Source organism: Neodiprion fabricii, chromosome 7 (assembly GCF_021155785.1).
Source record: "Neodiprion fabricii isolate iyNeoFabr1 chromosome 7, iyNeoFabr1.1, whole genome shotgun sequence".
NCBI classification, from domain to species: domain Eukaryota; kingdom Metazoa; phylum Arthropoda; class Insecta; order Hymenoptera; family Diprionidae; genus Neodiprion; species Neodiprion fabricii.
Genome location: NC_060245.1, coordinates 627,286 through 648,006, shown reverse-complemented (window position 1 = coordinate 648,006; position 20,721 = coordinate 627,286). Strand labels below are relative to the sequence as shown.

At 40.3% G+C, this 20,721-nt stretch overlaps 3 protein-coding genes across 8 annotated transcripts; 1 reads left to right on the top strand and 2 right to left on the bottom strand.

The window, feature by feature from the left end:
• Positions 1-1,468: 1,468 nt before the first annotated feature.
• On the bottom strand, positions 1,469-5,438 carry LOC124186931 (condensin complex subunit 3). Its single transcript, XM_046579076.1, has 7 exons — positions 5,209-5,438; positions 4,251-5,047; positions 3,631-4,159; positions 3,251-3,550; positions 2,796-3,170; positions 2,196-2,705; positions 1,469-2,111 (listed from the first exon to the last, which is right to left on the bottom strand). The coding sequence occupies exons 1-7, from the start codon at positions 5,335-5,337 to the stop codon at positions 1,953-1,955; spliced, it is 2,799 nt and encodes a 932-aa protein (XP_046435032.1). The 5' UTR covers positions 5,338-5,438; the 3' UTR covers positions 1,469-1,952.
• Positions 5,439-5,502: 64 nt separating this feature from the next.
• LOC124186953 lies at positions 5,503-6,808 on the top strand. Its single transcript, XM_046579116.1, has 3 exons — positions 5,503-5,630; positions 6,280-6,459; positions 6,596-6,808. The coding sequence occupies exons 2-3, from the start codon at positions 6,285-6,287 to the stop codon at positions 6,664-6,666; spliced, it is 246 nt and encodes an 81-aa protein (XP_046435072.1). The 5' UTR covers positions 5,503-5,630; positions 6,280-6,284; the 3' UTR covers positions 6,667-6,808.
• Positions 6,809-9,691: 2,883 nt separating this feature from the next.
• On the bottom strand, positions 9,692-20,364 carry LOC124186930 (bromodomain adjacent to zinc finger domain protein 1A). 6 transcript variants are annotated; one of them, XM_046579069.1, is made up of 14 exons: positions 19,913-20,361; positions 19,678-19,816; positions 19,042-19,256; positions 18,729-18,942; positions 18,180-18,409; positions 17,385-18,049; positions 16,737-17,213; positions 16,142-16,641; positions 15,258-16,037; positions 14,899-15,092; positions 14,628-14,803; positions 14,195-14,326; positions 13,198-13,570; positions 9,692-12,217 (listed from the first exon to the last, which is right to left on the bottom strand). In XM_046579069.1, the coding sequence occupies exons 1-14, from the start codon at positions 20,023-20,025 to the stop codon at positions 11,929-11,931; spliced, it is 4,497 nt and encodes a 1,498-aa protein (XP_046435025.1). In that variant the 5' UTR covers positions 20,026-20,361; the 3' UTR covers positions 9,692-11,928. The 6 variants fall into 6 exon arrangements, with proteins under 6 accessions (XP_046435025.1, XP_046435028.1, XP_046435029.1 ...); XM_046579072.1 differs by having other exon boundaries at positions 9,692-12,205; XM_046579073.1 differs by having other exon boundaries at positions 14,195-14,308.
• Between the last annotated feature and the right edge of the window lie 357 nt (positions 20,365-20,721).

Below are 20,721 nucleotides of genomic sequence, written 5' to 3'. Positions count from 1 at the left end.
GCTGACACTGCGATCTTCCCCAAAGATGCGGCAATTCGATAGAGCAAATATTTATACCGTTGATTGTATCGGATACAATACAGAAAGTTATCGACTATAAACAAGGAAATAGCCACGGTGCCAGCAAGTCGAGACACAAGGAATCGGGATAGACGCGTACCGGCGATGGGTTTGGACAACGGCTGAACCCACGCGATTATTTATCACCGAGGCCGCAACAGCCAGCTGAATGAAAAAGGACGATAGTTTATTCTGAAATTAGGTAAAATGGAGTGTTGAGAACTAAATTGTGTAATTTTTAGAAGCAAATTGGACCAATCGCAGGGGCCAAATTACGAGCTAGTTTGAACGAACCGGGGGTGACTCGAATCCGTCGTAGGATAAACGTTGGGGCCTCGACGCCGCGGCGTATTCGCACGATCATCCTTCCGAGGATAATTACTCGATCTATAAACCATTAGGCATATATCTACCCAGTGGGCAGCATCTTCGTCTGTGTGACGACGACGACGAGGACCACCACTCGGTGAGTATATCGAAACCTGGGTAGAACACAGTCACAGGGGATGGATAATCAGTCGAGTGTAACAATCGATTTGGCCAATCAGGCGTGCTGCTTCGGACACTCGAAACTTGAAATTTACCGTCGATGTCAGGACCGATAAAACAACAACGGGGCAATGAAAAAACCGAAGAAAATGGTTCACCTCGATACCGATCGAGCCACGCCAGCAACAGTCCGAACGAAGAACAACGACTCTTGTCTTGTCATTTCTAAACCTTCCCCCAAACTTTCATCCGCGTTTCGCGATACCTTTTACTACCCAATATTCTATTGCGATTGATAGGTTTGAACGGAGTTTGCGTAAGTCCGGAAGTGACTGCTAGATAAAAGATATATGTAAAGTCGGGAGAGCGTCTGAAATTTATCGAATCCGAATACTACGTACAAATTTACACTAGAGTGACTTGAAACGAGAATAGAGCAAAAGAAAAAGGAGCAGATGGATTTTACTCTGAATAATCGGTGAAAAACGAAGGGTGAGAGGGGCTACTAGGACCATAAATAAAAATTGAGAATTGAACGATCAAGCTGAAGGTACCACTGGCGTCGATTGTCTTCGAATCGCGAGAGGATCGCAAAGGGATCCGCGTTGCCTAATGTCCTCGTTTATTTGAAAGGTTTTACGGATGAATATCGATTCCGCCAGCTGCACTAACCACCCAGTGGCGTTGAGCGGTCGGAAAACGTGCCAAATGCACGTATCCGTAGTGGAGGGTACAAAGCTCGAGTGGTTTTCAAGTTTTCAACTTGGTGGAGGTGAAGAAAAAAACCGCCCGACAGCGAGAAATCGAAACTCTGCTGTCGTGGCGACAATGGACTTTTTTTCTAATCTTTCGTTGCCGAATAAAGACACATAGCGAGCGAGTAAATAGCATATAACGATGAAAGAAAGAACAGAGCAGATTTACGGTCAATCGGAAATTCTATTGCGTTATAGCTCTACAAAAATGAACTCGAGACTTCACGAACCATACGACTGATTTGTTTCGATTGATTTATTATTTCTGACTTAAATTAATTACCGCAAAACGGAGATCAATCAAAACGGGAAAACACGCGTGGTAGATAGCGATTAGCGAGTACGACCCGTGTTTAAAAAAATTCACCAGAAATTTCACAATACATATGATACACACGACAAATTGTTGTGATGATTAAAAATTAATGTGATGATATTTGATATGAGAAAAATTATGAATTGAGCCACTTTTGTGTTTCGTTCATCATGGTTTAGAATACCAAAAAAATGCCATCACGAATTCAGTACAATTATCACCTAACCCGAGCTTCTCACGAAGGCAAATCCAGCAGATGTTGATATACTGATCGAATTAGAACGCGATTCATCGTCTTTAACAAGGCACGAGGGAGCAGGCAAAAGTCACTTCTAACACGCATCAAGCTCTTCTTCGATCATTGGTTCTTCTTCGATCATTAGCTCTTCTTCTGTTATTGGCCCATTTTCTGCTCCGAATTTGGTTTGATTGTCCAAATTGCGCTTGAAATGCGACAACGTGTTAGTTATACGTTTTTCGCAAAATTCTACCTGTAATTAGGATTGAAATTAAGAAATATACCAATATTCTCCATAATCAATACATCTGCTTGTATAAGGATAATTTTTATTAACCTGTTCCGAAAGTCTTTTGACAGACTCTTGAAGGCATTTTCTCATAGAATCATCCTCCAAATGAATATGCAAATACCTCAAGCTTCGAATAAGTAGTTTGGGATCTATACAACTGTCAGAGTTTAGAGCCTCGGCAATTATAGCAAGGGCCAAATTATTATGGGCGCAATAGCCTAGAAGACGATCCTGAGCTTCAGTTTTCGTAAGGTGCAAAATAAGTTGCGCAACCTTGAGAGGTTCAATCTCGTGTAACGGACTGGTGTCTGGAGCATTGGCCAGCATTTTCAGCGTCACGAGAAAGGAGCGTTCCAGCATTTCTTGGCTATCTGGTACAACGGTGCCAAAATGGTTGAAAAAATAACTCAAACACTGGCGCAGATAAGAGTCGTTGTCAGTCACAGGATTGTGCCATAAAATAATGAGTCGCGCGACCAAAGAAGGACTGGAGATTCTTCGGTGTAGTAAAAGCTTGCAAAGACCTTCAACCGCAATTGTCCGTAGGTCCCGGTTCTGCAGAAAGCAAAATATCGAGATTGTTGCAGGAATAAAAAGTGCCATGAAATTCGCTCGAACGGTAAATTGATTGGGTGCTGAGCTTACGGCATTATCCAATAATCCTGTGAGGATATTGATGATATTTCTATTTTCGCAATTCAGGGAAGGTCGCGGAGTACTGAGCAATGTATCTGTATCTTCCGACTGACTATACAGTCTGACAGTCCTGTTACTCCTACTTTTGTTAGCTTGACCAGTGTCTTCTGTTGTTTCTGGATCTGGAGCCATACCCAGACGCTCAAGACCGTAGAGTACCAATAAATCAAATATGCCCTTGAGTGCGGCGAGCCAAATGTCGTCATTTTCGACACTAAATTGCAGGAAGAAAACGGGTATATATTTTTTGGCCAAATCCTCATCCAAGAGACAACAAACTGTAGTTGCCTTCAGTGCTCCGATTATGACGCTGCACACTGAATGCTAGAAGTATGAAAAATCTAGTTTATCCAAATTGCAATAAAAGTTTTTCAAATATCTTCACAGCATTTCTATAAACCTACATCGAGATTGGGAAGAACCATATCCATCAGAAGGCTTCTCAACATCGGACACAATGTCTTTACGCTTTGCGTCATGGAGAACATGATTTGCAAGCACTTTGTCAGTGTTTTTTTGTCACTTTTCATTTCATATTCTTCCCGCACCTCTTCCACAACCTGATCTGTGCCAAGGTCTTCAATGGCAGCTTTCAGAAATTCAATTTTGGTTTTTAATTCCTCTGCCCGCAAAAAATTTTTACTTTGGATCGCCACATACTGATACTCTTGAACTTGAAGTAACTCTACTTTCAATTTTGCTTTCTGAAACAATGAGTATACAACTTGAGGTTATAGTAGTGATCGAAACAAATGTGAATCCTCGAATTTTCACAAAATGATACCTTCATATCTTTCTCCTGTTTTTCAGCTTCGGATAACGGTACAACCTCGGTTGTCAATGGCATTCGCAGTTCACTTATCACATTGGCCAATAAATTCAATCTACTTTCGGTATCTGGCACAATAGCTACACACTGTTGAACAATACTATCGATAAGAGCTTCAGAATCATGATCCGACTTTAGTGTATCTACTATCAATTCCTTTAAGTTTTCCCTGCCAACCTCGTCATGTAGATCGCAAATTTTTGTGATTTCAAACAACTGCAGAAGGATGAAACGAAGCATGTTCTGTTCCCAAGTTTCACGCTGATCATGTTTCATCAGATTCATGAATTCTCTGATGTACTCACAAAATTTGGAAAGTTCAGGCAATATTTTATCAATCTCATCTTGACAGCCTTCACGCTGCAGGTGTGTAATCACGCACCGCCAATAAATTACGCTTTCGCTTGTTAATTTTTCAAATGGAATTAATTTTGTGTCAGGATCGACAGGTACATGTTGAATGATGTTGCGCACTGGAGTAAGTCTGGAAACGAAAAATCGGATGATACGATAATATTTTTCATTGGAACAGGCAATTAAGTAGAGTTTCACACCCAGTCATCAAATAAACCTACTTCAATAAAACATCCAGCATTAGAATAGAAATTTCCAGTGCATTCTCGGCGTCTAGTGCTCGGAGCAATTTGATGAAATCTCCCTCGTAATGTTCCAGCCAGGTGGGTAACAATTGCATTTTAACATACTTGCTGACCTTTTCAGATCTATCGCGTAGTCCGTCGCTCAGCAACTTTTCTCTTTGTTCGATGGTCAATGATCGAACTGTAATTTTGGTTAAAAATTGAAAAGCCAGTTTTCTGACACCATCGTTAATATCACGAGTTCTTCGCAGCGCAGCTGCTAGTGTTTGTTTGTTTTTTCCCATTGTAAGCAAGACTGCTCGGCGAACTTCGGCTTGTGGATCTTTGTTAAGGTGAAATATGAATGCTTTAATCACAGGGCAATGTTCATCTGACGGATCTTGAAGACGATGAAGAGCTAAAATTGCCTGAGCCCTGATTTTGGGCACTTTATCCAGTAATCGCTCAGTCATACATGTAGTAATTCTATCGCACAGCAAATCATCTATAAACGCATTGTCCCCCATAGAGTTGAGGAGCATATTCATAAAGTAGCACATACGGAACCTCAGCGCTGCATCTCCGACATCGTGATTGTCTAGTAAAAACTCAAACAACGAATTCATGAAAGGGCAAAGTTCCTCTTCCTCGGTCTCATGGTTAAACGATTCTACGCTGACTGCAAATTTTGCGGCAAAGATAAGTACGTTCTCGATACGAGGATGATGCTCTCCCTCGCCCAATGGAATTAACAAACAAGATATGAATGCCCTTGTAAAGTCTTTCTCACTCATCTGCAAAGGATTAGTATTTTCGTGAGTTATGACAAATCGACGTGCCACACATTCGAGGGTTCATACTACAGCAGAATGTGAATTTTTATGGGCAAAACTGCATTTAAAGCAGAGCCAGAACCACTCGGATGGCTGAAGAAATAATTCTGGACTAGGCTCACCTTTTGGTACAATTTTTTCAACTTCGACATGAACTCCGGGTGAACTCTCCGGGAATACTGAACCTGCGTGAATGCCTCCTGCATTTGCACGAGCATTCCGGCCATTTTTTGGCATAAACGATACACCATGTGTGCGGAAAATTGGGCCCGATACTCAGTCTCGTTAAGACAATCACAACCGCGCGTCAGGAGCCGTCGACATCGTTGACATTTTTCATTTGAAATCAATGATGACGGTTTGGCTGCGTTTGACACCGATTATCGCTGAAGGATCTCGACTACTCTCGATAGTCGGCACTCGACCAATATCGTCAGCTTACGTAACCTCGTGGACGCAGCCGCAGTCGTCGGCCATCGTGCACGAGAGACGGACCCGAGTTGATTTGTCACAAGTTCATTGCAGAAAGTATTTCCACGGAACGGTAATGATACACTCATAAGCTTAGATTATTTCTTCGATGGGTAGTTTTGTGATCAAAAATCATGAATTCTGAGCAGTCGGTTACCTTGGGCTCACGTCGCACAACGATATTATGTCTCATTCGCGGTGAAGTAAAGGTTCGCACAATTATCAGCCTGCAATGTCACTCGATGGATCGAAAGTTCGAAACTCGCTTCGTCTGATCTACATTCTGCCCTATTCCGTCCCTATTCTATACGCCAGTAGTAACTCTATCCTCTTACTAAATATTTCTCATTCCCACGAAAGTAATACCGTCCATTTAGCAAGGCTAGTGCTAATTTCCTGCCAAACGTAAATCGTTGCAATATTACATAATTCAACTTCGTAAATATTTCCGGAATCCGTTGACTCCTGTTTTCACATTTCATCTAGAAATTACCGATGATAGTCACGTAGATCGACAAAATTTTATCATCATGATTTAAACCATGTTTGTGGATGGTGGAAATAAAACCTGATCACGCGCCTAGTTTTAAGGGGAATATAAAAGTTGACGTAAGAAAAAACAGAAGTCTTAGTTTCTGACGGGATGTAATTTTTGTTCGTAACCCGGTATTGGGAAAAAAAGAATAAAGATGATAATTATTGTTTCATGGTCTGTTGTTTAGCAAAGATGTCTGGAGAACCACCTGCTCCAGTGTCTCGTCCCATGAAGTTCCCGTATACCGTTTCGGCAAAGATTGCACAATTTCCATACAAGTTCTATTGGAAGTACTGTTGGCAATTCAGATTCTACTATTATGGCGTTATCGCCAGCCTACCCATAATCTACCAAATTCACAAACTCGGTAAGCAAAACAATTTTTTTCATTGCTCAGCACAGTTCTTTGCATGAAAAGTAGGAAAAGCATTGACAAACGATTGTGACAGTATCTATAGACTCGGTACCTATTCAAGACTATATATTTTGTTCCTCTTTTATAGCTAACAGTCCAGCAAACAAAGCTGCATACGCAGAGATGAGAAGGAAGGAAGCAGCTGAACATCACCACTAGAATTTTCATTCAACTATTGCTTAGAAGAATCGCGAATTAAATTTTAGATATGATCTTTTCGTTGTGAAATTTCTGATGTTCCGCAATACCTCTTATAAACAAGGTGTAGTCGTCGACAAATAAACATCGCGCCGTAAACTCATTTCGTTTGATTATTCGAGAAATTCTTTGCATTAATTTATCCACTTGGAAGTATAGAAGTAAAGCGTCAACCGCCGTAGGTGAAAATCAATTTAAAATCGTGCACACAGTTGTATATTAGTGAGCATCTTGCAAAGTGGCAAGGTACACTGGCAATCTATGAAAGAAGTAAAATCGGTAACAGTAAATCCGAAACTATAGACAAATCGGAAAACTGAATGCTACAGAGGCGGTGAAAACGGTGTGAAGGGTGTGACGTAAGTCTCTTTGGCGCAACTCGTGTAAACACGGACCCAGCAAATAGAGGCATTTTCCTCGTTTAGGAAATTCTTATCAACCTGAACGTTATGCAATTTGGTAGCATTGAGAAAGGAGAAAAAAGATAGTTATGTATTTCAAAGTCATTCGACTCACTCGTGCAGCGTGGCAACTATTTCTGTGTAGTACGTAGCATCCACGTGCTCTTCTTCGGTTTCTGCAGAAAATCTTTGCGAGGGAATCCACTTGCCACATCCTCGAGAGTACACTGACAATACACAACACACGCGATCATTTCCGACTCGAGACGCGACTCGGGCCGCACGTAGAGAAATTCTTTCACTTGACACTTTTTATGCGGAAACCTTGTTTCGAATCTAATTGCCGAAGCCGGGTAAATAGGTACCAACCAAGCGTTTTTCGCGAGGGAACGCTGTAACTCCGAGGTTAACTGAATATTGAAAACAATGAACGGGAATCGTGGGGATCCGTACAACTACGTACCGCAAATACCGCGACACACCGAATCGCAATGTCAAATTTGTGCCACACGCGTTCACTTTTTACACTTTTTCCACCGCAATGACGAAAAACTAACAATTCAAACCGCCAGATTACCCGACCGATATCACGACTCGATCGTCAGTCAATTTTTTATTCCACACCGCGATTCCGCCAATAAGTCGTCCAATGTCTGGACAAATGACATTCGATAAAATCGATATCGAAACGGTTAATGCTTCTAGAATGTTAGTCCAAGTTAAACGGAGATAATGCGTGTGTATTAACACGGCGACTATCTACGAAAATCATTCTGCCTTTACCTTTAAACCGTATCGAGAGTCGTAGTCATCTTATGTTTAACGGACTTAGCACGTCGTCGAACTGGCGAATATGTACGGTCATCTTGCACACAAAATTAACACTTTAGCCACACAGAATTTGATCGAGGATTGATTAGACCAGTTTTTGCACGATATCCTACCAGAACACCGTAATTACGACTTAGTTTTAGGTGAATATTATCCAAAACTGAAGCCACGATACGCTCGAAGCGTCGCGAGTCGTAAACGAAACTGAAATGGTTTCGTGCCGATGTTCACGTCGTACCGTCTTTTGTTTAACGGTCGCCGCAATAGAAAAGGATAATCAAGATTTTCACCCGACAAGATTTTGACCGTTCATGCATATTAACAAGAGATCAATATGACTATTATAATATAATGATAATATAATAATTATAATCTGATTACGCACGTTTATACGAATGTTATTAACAGGTAAACGCGAATCTAGCTGAATCGAAATCACGAGACATCTTAACGAACCAAATCTCGCACGCAGGAATGTACCTGCAGTCCCGCCAACCCGTTACGACGCTGTAAACCGATCTTGTTTAGTTTACCGGGCAATACATATTGACATTATATCTCATCGAGAATTTGTCTACTATGTACGAAAAGACAGTTTAATTATTATTGTTGTTTCCTTTCGTTTTTGCTCTTCTTTTATTATTGAAATATTTCATCATTACTAAATTAATAATTGTATAAAATGTACATCATTACAATTAAGGACCGCTTTAATCATACAACGGACATTGACATTTTGTACCCTCGATTTTGTGTAGGCCCAGCCTAAATTCGCAAATTGATTATATTTCGAAAGGAAATGCATGAGTACTGTTAAAATTTGTAAAAAAAAAAAAACGGTGAAAAAAAAATACCACCATGAGCAGAGAGGCTAAGGAGAATGAAAGAGAGCAATCGGTGATAATTTTTTATTCCACACCGCGATTCCGCCAATAAGCCGTGCAATGTTTGGACAAATGCCATTCGATAAAATCGATATCGAAACGGTTGATGCTTCTAGAATGTTAGTCCAAGTTAAACGGAGATAATGTGTGTGTATTAACACGGCGACTATCTACGAAAATCATTCTGCCTTTACCTTTAAACCGTATCGAGAGTCGTAGTCATCTTATGTTTAACGGACTTAGCTCGTCGTCGAATTGGCGAATATGTACGGTCATCTTGCACACAAAATTAACTCTTCAGCCGCACAGAATTTGCTCGAGGATTGATTAGACCAGTTTTTGCACGATATCCTACCAGAACACCGTAATTACGACTTAGTTTTAGGTGAATATTATCCAAAACTGAAGCCACGATACGCTCGAAGCGTCGCGAGTCGTAAACGAAACTGAAATGGTTTTGTGCCGATGTTCACGTCGTACCGTCTTTTGTTTAACGGTCGCCGCAATAGAAAAGGATAATCAAGATTTTCTCCCGACAAGATTTTGAACGTTCATGCATATTAACAAGAGATCAATATGACTATTATAATACAATGATAATATAATAATTATAATCTGATTACGCACGTTTATACGAATGTCATTAACAGGTAAACGCGAATCTAGCTGAATCGAAACCACAAGACATCTTAACGAACCAAATCTCGCACGCAGGAATGTACCTGCAGTCCCGCCAACCCGTTACGACGCTGTAAACCGATCTTGTTTAGTTTACCGGGCAATACATATTGACATTATATCTCATCGAGAATTTGTCTACTATGTATGAAAAAATAGTTTAATTATTATTGTTGTTTCCTTTCGTTTTTGCTCTTCTTTTATTATTGAAATATTTCATCATTACTAAATTAATAATTGTATAAAATGTACATCATTACAATTAAGGACCGCTTTAATCATACAACGGACATTGACATTTTGTACCCTCGATTTTGTGTAGGCCCAGCCTAAATTCGCAAATTGATTATATTTCGAAAAGAAATGCATGAGTACTGTTAAAATTTGTAAAAAAAAAAAACGGTGAAAAAAAATACCACCATGAGCAGAGAGGCTAAGGAGAATGAAAGAGAGCAATCGGTGATAATTTTTTATTCCACACCGCGATTCCGCCAATAAGCCGTGCAATGTTTGGACAAATGCCATTCGATAAAATCGATATCGAAACGGTTGATGCTTCTAGAATGTTAGTCTAAGTTAAACGGAGATAATGTGTGTGTATTAACACGGCGACTATCTACGAAAATCATTCTGCCTTTACCTTTAAACCGTATCGAGAGTCGTAGTCATCTTTTGTTCAACAGACTTTGCACGTCGTCGAATTGGCGAATATGTACGGTCATCTTGCACACAAAATTAACTCTTTAGCCACACAGAATTTGCTCGAGGATTGATTAGACCAGTTTTTGCACGATATCCTACCAGAACACCGTAATTACGACTTAGTTTTAGGTGAATATTATCCAAAACTGAAGCCACGATACGCTCGAAGCGTCGCGCGTCGTAAACGAAAATGAAATGGTTTCGTGCCGATGTTCACGTCGTACCGTCTTTTGTTTAACGGTCGCCGCAATAGAAAAGGATAATCAAGATTTTCTCCCGACAAGATTTTGAACGTTCATGCATATTAACAAGATATCAATATGACTATTATAATATAATTATAATACAATAATTATGATCTAATTACGCACGTTTATGCGAATATTATCAACAGGTAAACGCGAATCTAGCTGAATCGAAACCACGAGGCATCTTAACGAACCAATCTCGTACGCACGAATGAACCTGCAGTCCCGGCAACCGCTACGACGCTGTAAACCGATTTTGTTTTGTTTACCCGGGGAAATACAAATTCAGATTATATCGCATTGAGAATATATCTACTATGTATGAAAAGATAGTTTAATTATTATTGTTGTTTCCTTTCGTTTTTCTCTTCTTTTATTATTGAAATATTTCATCATTACTAAATTAATAATTGTATAAAATGCACATCATTACAATTAAGGACCGCTTTCATCATACAACGGACATTGACATTTTGTACCCTTGATTTTGTGTAGGCCCAGCCTAAATTCGCAAATTGATTATATTTCGAAAAGAAATGCATAAGTACCTTCAAGATTTGAAAAAAAAAGAAGAAAAAAAAAATACCACCATGAGCCAAGAGGCTAAGGAGAATGAAAGAGAGCAATCGGTGACATACGTATTCTTCGTTAAATATCTTATTAATAATATGGTAATGTTCTATGTATAAGTGTGAAGAAGAAATGCTTACTACGATGATATATTGTATACTCGTGTGCCCGAAAACACATTTAAAAAATGATGCCTCATTTGAACAAAGAAATATACTCTGGAACTTTTGCATTGTCTCTACAAGGAGTATACTACTGGCTGATCTGGCGGATTAAGACTACTTTTAAAATAATAAATTATCATAAATGCTAAAACACACGTGTTGTACTCGGCAAAAATTCCGACTAAAGGAAAACTAGCATTATGCATTAAGTATACTGTTATAGGTAGGTACTCTCCGATGTATATCAGACTATCACTTACTTAAGGCATATTTAAATTCATTGTCGCACTATAAAAGTAAGATAACAATCCACTATGCCCCCCTCCGTACAGTTTCCTGCAGTTTTCAGCAAGTAGGAACACTTGTAGAACAGTAAGAATCTTTCATTTTATTAACGGTTGCAAAGTCTCATCAATACCATTCGAAAGTATCAAATTTTCAATAAATATTGTGATAAAATGTACATCCTCCCAATTCAAGCTTACAAAAACCGTTTTAGAAAATAAATTTGAGAACAATCGTTGCCTCTGCATGTACATACAAGTAACATTTTTAGTCTTGATATTTGCTAAGGTCAGTTGCAAACACTGGTGATAATTGTAGGAATACTTTTTCGAGCGGCCAGAAAAATGAAAATAAATACAATTGTTACTGCGTTTGAAAAACTCGTCTAGCCTTGGTTGGAGTTATTCGGGAAATGCTCAGATAGATTTGCTACGTTACTGCTGCCATCCCCGCGTCGTACTTAACTTGCGTCCGACTCTGATTCTTCGTAATCCTCTTCATCGTCTTCATCTGCGTCATCGTCTTCATCTGCATCATCCTGTTCGTCGACATCATCTTCCTCCTCGTTGTCCTTCAGGTTCTCATCTTCCTCCTCATCTTCAATGCCGTTTTCCAGCTCGCCGTTTGGTTCACATTTCTGTTTTTTTGTATCTGGTTCCCTTACTTCTTGTTCATTGTAGTTCAGACCTAAATCTTTGCACCTTTTCTCAAAGTATTTCAACAATCTCGTCCCAGCTCTGTAAATGGTACTGTATTTTAAAAAAAAACGTAGTACAGATTCTCCTCTGAGATTTGGTATTGCGTTCGGAAGCCAAAGATCACAATTTATTTTTCAAGCAATAATAACGACAAGCGAGATGGGGAATTATTTGGTTCACGAACATTTAAATCAAACAACCAAATTGTAGAAATTTGATGTCGGCTGAAAAACTTGGACAAAGTTTACGTAACCTAACGGATTCACCGTTGAGATTTCGATAATACTGGTAGATGTAGGAAACGTGCAACAGTCTCTTTGTAATGAATAACATGCAATTGAGCATAATGGAATTATTGATAGGAGACGAAAATTAGAACAGGCGTTAATAAATAGTGATCTTTGTTAATAATATGAAATAACCACAGGTAATCACAGGACTTGGAAATATATCAAGCATTTTTGTTACGGACAGTAGAATATGAGGATGTATTTGAAGCAACTATACGAGTATTAACGTGTGAAATAATCTAGCGATGCAGCACAGTATCATACAAGAGTCGAAGCTGTTCATGTCACTTGGCAGTTGTACTTTGTGGAATATAAAATAAATGTACTATGCAAATATGGATCTGTAACTATGTAAATAATAATGATCATTCGCATAAATGTTTATGCAAGGAAAAGCTCTAGCCATAATTGGTCGTTAATAATGAATTTAAAATGTAAGTAGGTATTTAAGAAGGCACATGTGAACGTGACAGAGTACCCGGCAATGCAGGACCATTTGCGTACAACCCCTCTTGTAAAACATTGCAATTAGTAATCAAAGCTCCAGCCATAATTGAAATTTAATAATGAATTTAAAATGTATGTAGGTATTCGAAAAGACACATATAAACGTTACAAAGTAACCAGCAATACGAGGCCATTTGCATACAATCCATCTTGTAAAACACTGCAATTAGTAACATCCCAAAATCTCTGGCGTCCGAACCCAATGACAAATGTATCATTGGCTCTCATACTCACTTGTAAACAGAACTGTGCTCTTGGTTGTATTTCTCACAGTTATCAAATACCAGAATACAATCGCTGTAAAATTCTCTAAGCGTTTGATAATCTCCTTTTCCAAGCTTGTACTTTATGGTCCCAAAATCCATTGGACTTGAAATGATGTCGTGGTAGTCCGGAACCTCATCTTTTGTAACGGGAGAAAGGAACGGCCAAGAATCTCTGTGATGCGTGATATCCGCTAATAATTCTTGCAAAGTTGCCATACAACCTTTTACAGTGCTGGCATCTTCTTTAATCTCGTCGATTGTTGCATCAGCTACACGCTTGGCGGATCTCCTCGTTTGCCGTTGGGGTATCGGTTCAAAGTCGTCTGAATTTATGCTGCTCTCTGTACCAAAGTATGGAGAATGAAAATGACCAGTTAATACATGTGCAACTATTTAATCTCAGGTGATTTTCCAGCGTTTTTATCTGGTAGATTAAAGTTAGATTCAAGCAAACACCGCATAGCTCAAGCCAAAATAATGTAACATTGAAATAATATATTGGGTATCAAAAGTAAACGGATGATTGTTAACAAAAAGGAAATAAGTAGGGACTGTTCGTCAATAACGTGAATACAGAAATCACGTAAGGGTAATTTTCTATGTACGCCAACGGGCGTCATTCCGGGTAGTTTGGAATAATTGTAAGGGCAGATTTACAAGAATGATTACAGAAATAAAAAAGGTGCTATGAGGTCTGTGATGTCATAAATGATCAAAGTAAATTTTCTCCACTCTGAAAGCCAAATATCCTGTTCAAATCGTTAGTTTTATTACGACGATAAAAAGAAAGACGAAATGATACTGCAAGTCAATGGTTGTGAACAGCTTGACGTAATAATCTTCATGCTATTATGTATTGAACTTGGGATAGGTGGTAAATGAATCGCATTCCCAAGCAGGAAAGGTGAAGTGAAAAAAAAACTGAATTATTCGCTGCACGATTATATTGTGGGTACGATACAGACCGTCCCAGTCTGTGGATTCGGTAGTCAGAAGACTCTTGGCGAAGCCGTGGATACGCGAACGAGCAGCAGCTGCACTCACTCTTTCTCTGTCTCTCTCCCTCTCGCGCCCTCTCGCTGGCAACATACCCAAAGCTGACCGATTGTTTTCAATGTGACGCGTCATTTATTTAGTCTAAAATTAATGCTATCTGTAAATTTTCCTAAGACTGTTCATGAAAGAACGGGATCTACCGTTCAGTTCGCGACGACAACAACTCTCGGATTATTCACGATTCAATCGTGGCTTGTACTTGGATTTCCTAGTTCCTGGTGCATAGAGTGTCGTATCTGTGGTTTCCTCATAATATTTCGAAGATATGCATTATGAACATCGATAATGGTTCACATTTACAGGTGAAAAGAATAATACTACTAACGACACAACGAGGCCTACCGTGTATAGAGTTGGTTCTTCTATTCCTTAAACAGAAGTCACACAGCCACTTGCCACGGGGTACTCTTTTCAACAGTGGCTCAGTACACTCCAAATGAAATACTTTCGGACATCCATCACAACATATCACCCTTCCTCCGATTCCACACAACGCGCAAAGGCTCATCGTCGCGTCTCTGATAACAGAGTCGTATATCAATCATTTGGGAAAAAAACACTGAAACAAGTGAAATTACTATAGATGCCAGTCAAATTTGGGCTGGATACTCACGGATCCTCCGGCAACTCGGTTTCCTCGTCCTCACTTTCAGGAATTCTTTTGGCACGATTTCGTCGTGTCTCTTTGGTGAGAACCGCCTCCTCTTCCACCTCGTCCTCAAATTTCTTTCTCCTCTTCGACTTCTCCTTGGGTTTCGTCTCTCGGGGTTTACATGTCGTGCAGAACCAATCTCCCTCTGGTACCGCCTGAGAAGAAATTTTGACATACAACCAGCCTGCTGTCGTTTCACCACGAATTTTGCAAACAATTATTTCAAAAGACGCATAGTGAAATACTCAGCAAGGAACTATTGACCGATTAATAATAATTTTAAACCAAATAATGCAATAAGACAAATAAAGACTACGAACATTGAGTTTGGGTTTGAGGCAGTATAAATGGTGCCCTTTGTTGCATCCGTCGCAGAGTAGCATGTTCTCGGCATCCCTGCGCTTTCTGCAGATACGACATTGCGCATTCAAAGCACTTCTGGCCCATGCAACGCTGTTCTCCAAGGTGCTCATATGCACAAACAACTGGGACCAACTCGTCGAAGCCATCAGCGATTGTTCCCACCTATCTCTGCCTATGTCTTCGCTAGCTGGTTTCTTGTCCTTGTCATCTACACCCAATGGTTTTTTCAGATATTTCGGTTCAATTGCGTGCGATATTTGTAAGATAGCGCAGGCTAATTGTTTGATGGCAATTTGCTGATTCGGATCTGGCACAGGTTCGTCTTCAAACGGTGGTCCCAGATATCTTCCTGGATCCCGATAAGTTTTAACACCGCTGCTACTGATTTCAGAATCCGGGGTCCCGGGTCTGCTCACCCTGTTCTCATTCTTTATTTTATCCAGGACAAGATTCGACGCAGTGTCTGCCTCAATGTCGTTCAATCCGTAAACCAACTTGTCGCACTGTTTATCATAACCACGCTTGTTTATCGCCGTTCTCCAGACCTCTCGGTTGATGACTTTCAAGGATCCCAGACATCCAACTTTGATTTTATCCTCTAGGTCGAGTATATAGTCCCGTAACGTTAATTCTAGTACCTCCTCAATGTTGGTACCCGGTGGGAAAGTCAGATTAACATTATCGTACTTATTTTTCCTGTGATTCTTATTCGTCGGCTCTTTGATCGGCTCCATATACTGAGAGAGAACAAAAAAAAGACAGAATAAAATGATGGACATAGAGAAATTTCACAAAAAATCAAGTTTTTCGTTTTTAATTGGCAAAAAATGTAGGTACTGACCACTTCGGGATTCAATTTGTGTCGGGGACATTCGGCAATGACTGTCGTTAAGCTCGTTGCTTCTTGAATCAAAGTCTGTCTGAGTTCACCTTCTCTGATTCCCCTCTTATTTAACGCATTAATTACACTGTCAATGCTTTCTTGCAAGCCGTAAAAACTCCACTGCGGTCTAGCCGTGACACAATGGATGGGGCAAGTTTGATCTCCTGTACATACGTTCAAGTTTTGTCTAATATCACTGAAATCTACCTTTACTTCTTTCTTAGGACTAAGATCTTTTCGCGGTGATTTTAATCCGTTTTTGTCAGAAAAGGCAACTTTTTTCGGAGACTTCTTCAGCTCCTTAATACTGTTTTCTTTATCGCTGGATTCGTCTTTAAATTTCTTCTTCAAATACGCATACATCGCCTCTCCGGACTCATCTTGAAGCTCCGGTTTGTAGGGAGTACCCCCGGGCAGACAAGCACCCGGCCATCTTTCATCGTTCTCCACAAATAAACCTAGAGTTTGAATGAATATAGCGATTAGGATCCATGAAAGGAATAAGAAATTAAAAATGTGTCAGACGTTATGCACATCAAAGACAATTCCGTACCTGGTATAGATAGGAACCTCCAGTACCTCCTATGTGCCCTATCCGAGCCTAGATAAAGCATCATTTGATCGTCTCGAGATGCGGTCTGTAGTTCTTTCAGCTTGTTTTCGTATTCCCCCTTCTTTTTTTCGTCCTCGTAATTTCCTCTCGTTATTTTCTTAGGTTTCTGCTCTTCCTCCTCTGCTCTTCCCTCTTTCTCTCTCTCCTTCATTCTCTCCCTCTCTTCCTTTTCTTTCTTTTGCTCAGCTATCAGGAATAACTTGAGTTTCTTCTTTGCTTGATGCAGTTTGTCGTATCTTTCATCGATCACGTCGCGAATAGATGCAAACGTAAGCAACTGATTAATCAAACAACTGACAACCTTCAGTCGATCATCCAATTCGAATTCGCAGACATTCATGTGGCCCAGAGTTCGAAGTATATGCGCCTCCTTCATTCTCAAGAGCAGTACTGGATCGTCATGATTTGTATAGCCACCTAAAATTCAATTTATTTCATCATATAACAGGTTGGCATGAAATTAATCATTCAACGGGAATTTCAGATGCCTACAGCCCATTAGCCATTCGACTGTATTCATTTTATTGGCAATACCCGACCTAGCTATCAAAAATAGGTGTGCATCGAGAAAAACGAATAATTGGTTACCTCTTTGAGAATAGCGCCACTTAGATGCCACGTCGCTTATCCTACCGCCAGAACTCAAGAGATGCTGTCGTAAAATTTCACTCAATGTAACGTAATCCAAAGTCAGTTCGGATAATTGACACCCATGGTGCGTTTGACACCAAGATGAGGCTATTGTGGCTAATTTCACAGCTTCGGCCATAGATGAAACCCCATGGTCTATATTTCTATCGTCAGTTAGATTAGCAGCATCCGCGTGGATCTCATCTTCTTCTTCGGCTTGAAATTTAAAAATATTTGCAAGCAAAAGTTGCAAGAGGTCACTCCAAGGTCCTGCAACTTCTTTCTCTAACAGAGCTTTCTCCATCAAGTCCAAGTTCACTCCACCTGGAAAGTAACTGCCAACTTCTAACTCTTCATAGAAATATTGTAGAAATTCCAATATCATGACGAAGTCGCCAAATTTGTCATTGGGAATGAAACATTTAACAGGGGTCGGATCTGGAATTTGTCGGAGATCTTCACATTCTAAGTCTTCTCTGGGTTTATTCCACTCCTTCACATAAGCTGCAAGCTTTTGTTTTTCTTCCTTCTTACGACCCCGTTCTTCGAGCCTCGCTTCTTTCAGGCGAGCTTTTTCTTCCAGAGCTTTAGCTTTCAGATCTTCTTTAAATTTACCATTCATCCTGCACAGACAATTAACTGTGATAAATTTGTAAGGTATCACGAAAGTGAAACTCCAGTTGATTGTTATCATAAAAGTGAGGAAAAAAAAATATCTGGAAATTCATACAAGTCCTCAACGTTTCAACTTACTTTTGTTTCTTTGATTTCTTGCCGATTATTCCGCTGTCGTTTATTTTCTTCAAGGGATCTGGCTTATCAAAGACCCTATGTTTCGCTATATCTGGAGTAAGAAACTTCGCTATAGACTCCTGCTTGTGCTTGATAGGTTTTTTGAGACGTGGAGAAAAGTCTGGCATGGGTCCAGCAAATATCGTATCGAATCGAGTCTTATGAATGCCATACTTTTGTAAGACACTCTCCTGCAACAAGCAAACCAAAACATGTAAGCAGAACAAATGCTGTATGCCAACCGTAATGTCCAGTTGATGCTGAGTCAATTTTTCTACAGGCTTAATACAAATCTATTTGTAGAATTATGAGTCAGCTTGTTCCAGTTAACTGACGCCAATTCGAGGTTTCATTCACGAATATCTGTCACAAAGTCACCTGAAACGTCGTTTGACATTCTTGGTTGAGCTTATAGATATTCTGTCAACGACTATTGAACCTCTCTAGTAATAAATAAATCAACAAGCGGATTCAAATATTACACAGAATGAAGCAAATTGAACAGATTACCTTGACCATCCATATGCCAGTCTCGCCTTGCTCGCAGAGTTGTCGCAAGAATATCTTATTCCTTTCTCTGCTGTAGTGTTGTTTGCGTCGTCGCACCTGTGAAGCCTCAACTATCATGAGCTGGCTAACGTCTGTGTCACCTCCGCAATCAAACTGCTCCACTTCGTAGCGAAATAATTTTGCCGGAGGTTGATACTGTCTTTCCAGCATGCTTCTTTGTGTAAATGGTTAAAAGAAGAGACAAGGAGATAAGAAGACACCTAGTTAGGTCAAGAGGGACAAGCCATTGCCCAAACCGAGATTTGACAAATACCTGTTATTTTCTTTTACGTAAGAATTAATCTGTTGCTTGGTAGGCTCGATGACCTGTAAAACGTGACACTCGCACCAGGCATCTTCGGTAAAACTGGCCTCGACCATTTCTCCTACAAAGTATCTGTCTCGTGCGAATTGATAAACATCCTCGACCATTTCATTAAGTGAAGTCCTGTTTGTTTTGCTCGCCAGGTATAAGATTGGAATTCGCAACTGCAATCAAGACCCAAACGTAATTTAAACCTCAGACACTGTTATCGAGATTCTGGTAATAATCTAAAACCAGGTTACGTAATGCAATACAATGCATTATGCGGCGAAGTCAAGATCAATTGTCAGATAAACAATTTTCAATTACTAGGTTATGTTGCAGTTATTTGTAAAACGTGTATAATCACAGATTGGATTTCCTCCGTTCGAGGCACATCTTTCATCGGAATATCATTATCAAGCTTCTATGTTCACACGAAAAGAAACACTCGGATTTAGTAAAATCGTGGGGGTGTAAGAGAAAAAAAAAACCTAGCGATCGTGACTGAAAAAAAAGTGGAATCTTGGGGCTTCGAAGCAGTTCATTGCTGCCCAAGCAAAGGTATGTTAGAAGAATGTGTATGTTGCATTTGATGTGTATTACCTCCATAGGAAATTCCTTGAGACTCTTTCTCGCATTTTCCTCGCTGAGCAATGCCTCTTGGTAAGTGAAATTCGGCTTTCCTGTGATACTACAGGACCAGACGAGTGAGTTGCAGAGAATAATTCTTTCGCAGAATTCACTGAAAAGCAGGAGAAGACGTCGGAGACGTTAGAGAACAAAATGCGGCGAGTGCGTTTGTCCGTAGGTGAAAATGATCGAGCTGTCAAACACTAACTTGTAATCTTTGAAGATCTCGTTGGTCGCCTCGCAGTGGAAAACCTCGTCGTCATCGCGGAAATCGGAGGAGACGTGCAACTTGTGAAAAAGCTTCTTGCGTAGGAGAGGCATGACGACGCTGGCGCGAGCTGACCCGACTTGTTAATTCGTCACGAAACACTCTCTCCGCAGAAATCAATCTCAAGTGATCTACGTTCTGGCCGATTATACACGTCCCGCAGCCCCGCTTCGGCCGCCCGTCGCCCTTAAATCTCCACTTGCACGCACAACCGTCTTGCCGAGGACGCTACGCGACCCTCTAACTATCCTCGGGGATGACGAACAAGCGATTTTTCAATAAAAATGTACAAATTCATGACAAGGCGCGATTTAACGGTGTCTCGGAAAGCGCGCACACCTGGCAAGACTCACCGGATACCGCGTTTTGCGTCTGCGTCCCTCTTGAAACCGAAACGACTGGGGGCCATTTGGCGGGAGAGACCATGGAGCACGAACTCAATGGGTGAATTGACAAAACTTGTCGTAGTAATCGTTCACGTTAGGTTTATTTTTTGTACCACTAGCGTCGCCAGCGTCCCTTTTGTACCGAAGTGTCTCTGGCTGCAGGGATGCTAATTGTAAGATCGAATGATCGAATGATCGGTGATCTTGCGTTGTGATCTGTAGAAAGTTTTCACTACTGCCTTATAATTCGTCCAATACATTCGGTGCATACGGAACATCAGTGCCATCTTACTTCAGGCAGCTATTTGGTTGCATGGACTTCGTGCTCCTTGTATAGTCCCGATGGGAGAAACGCTCTGCTAT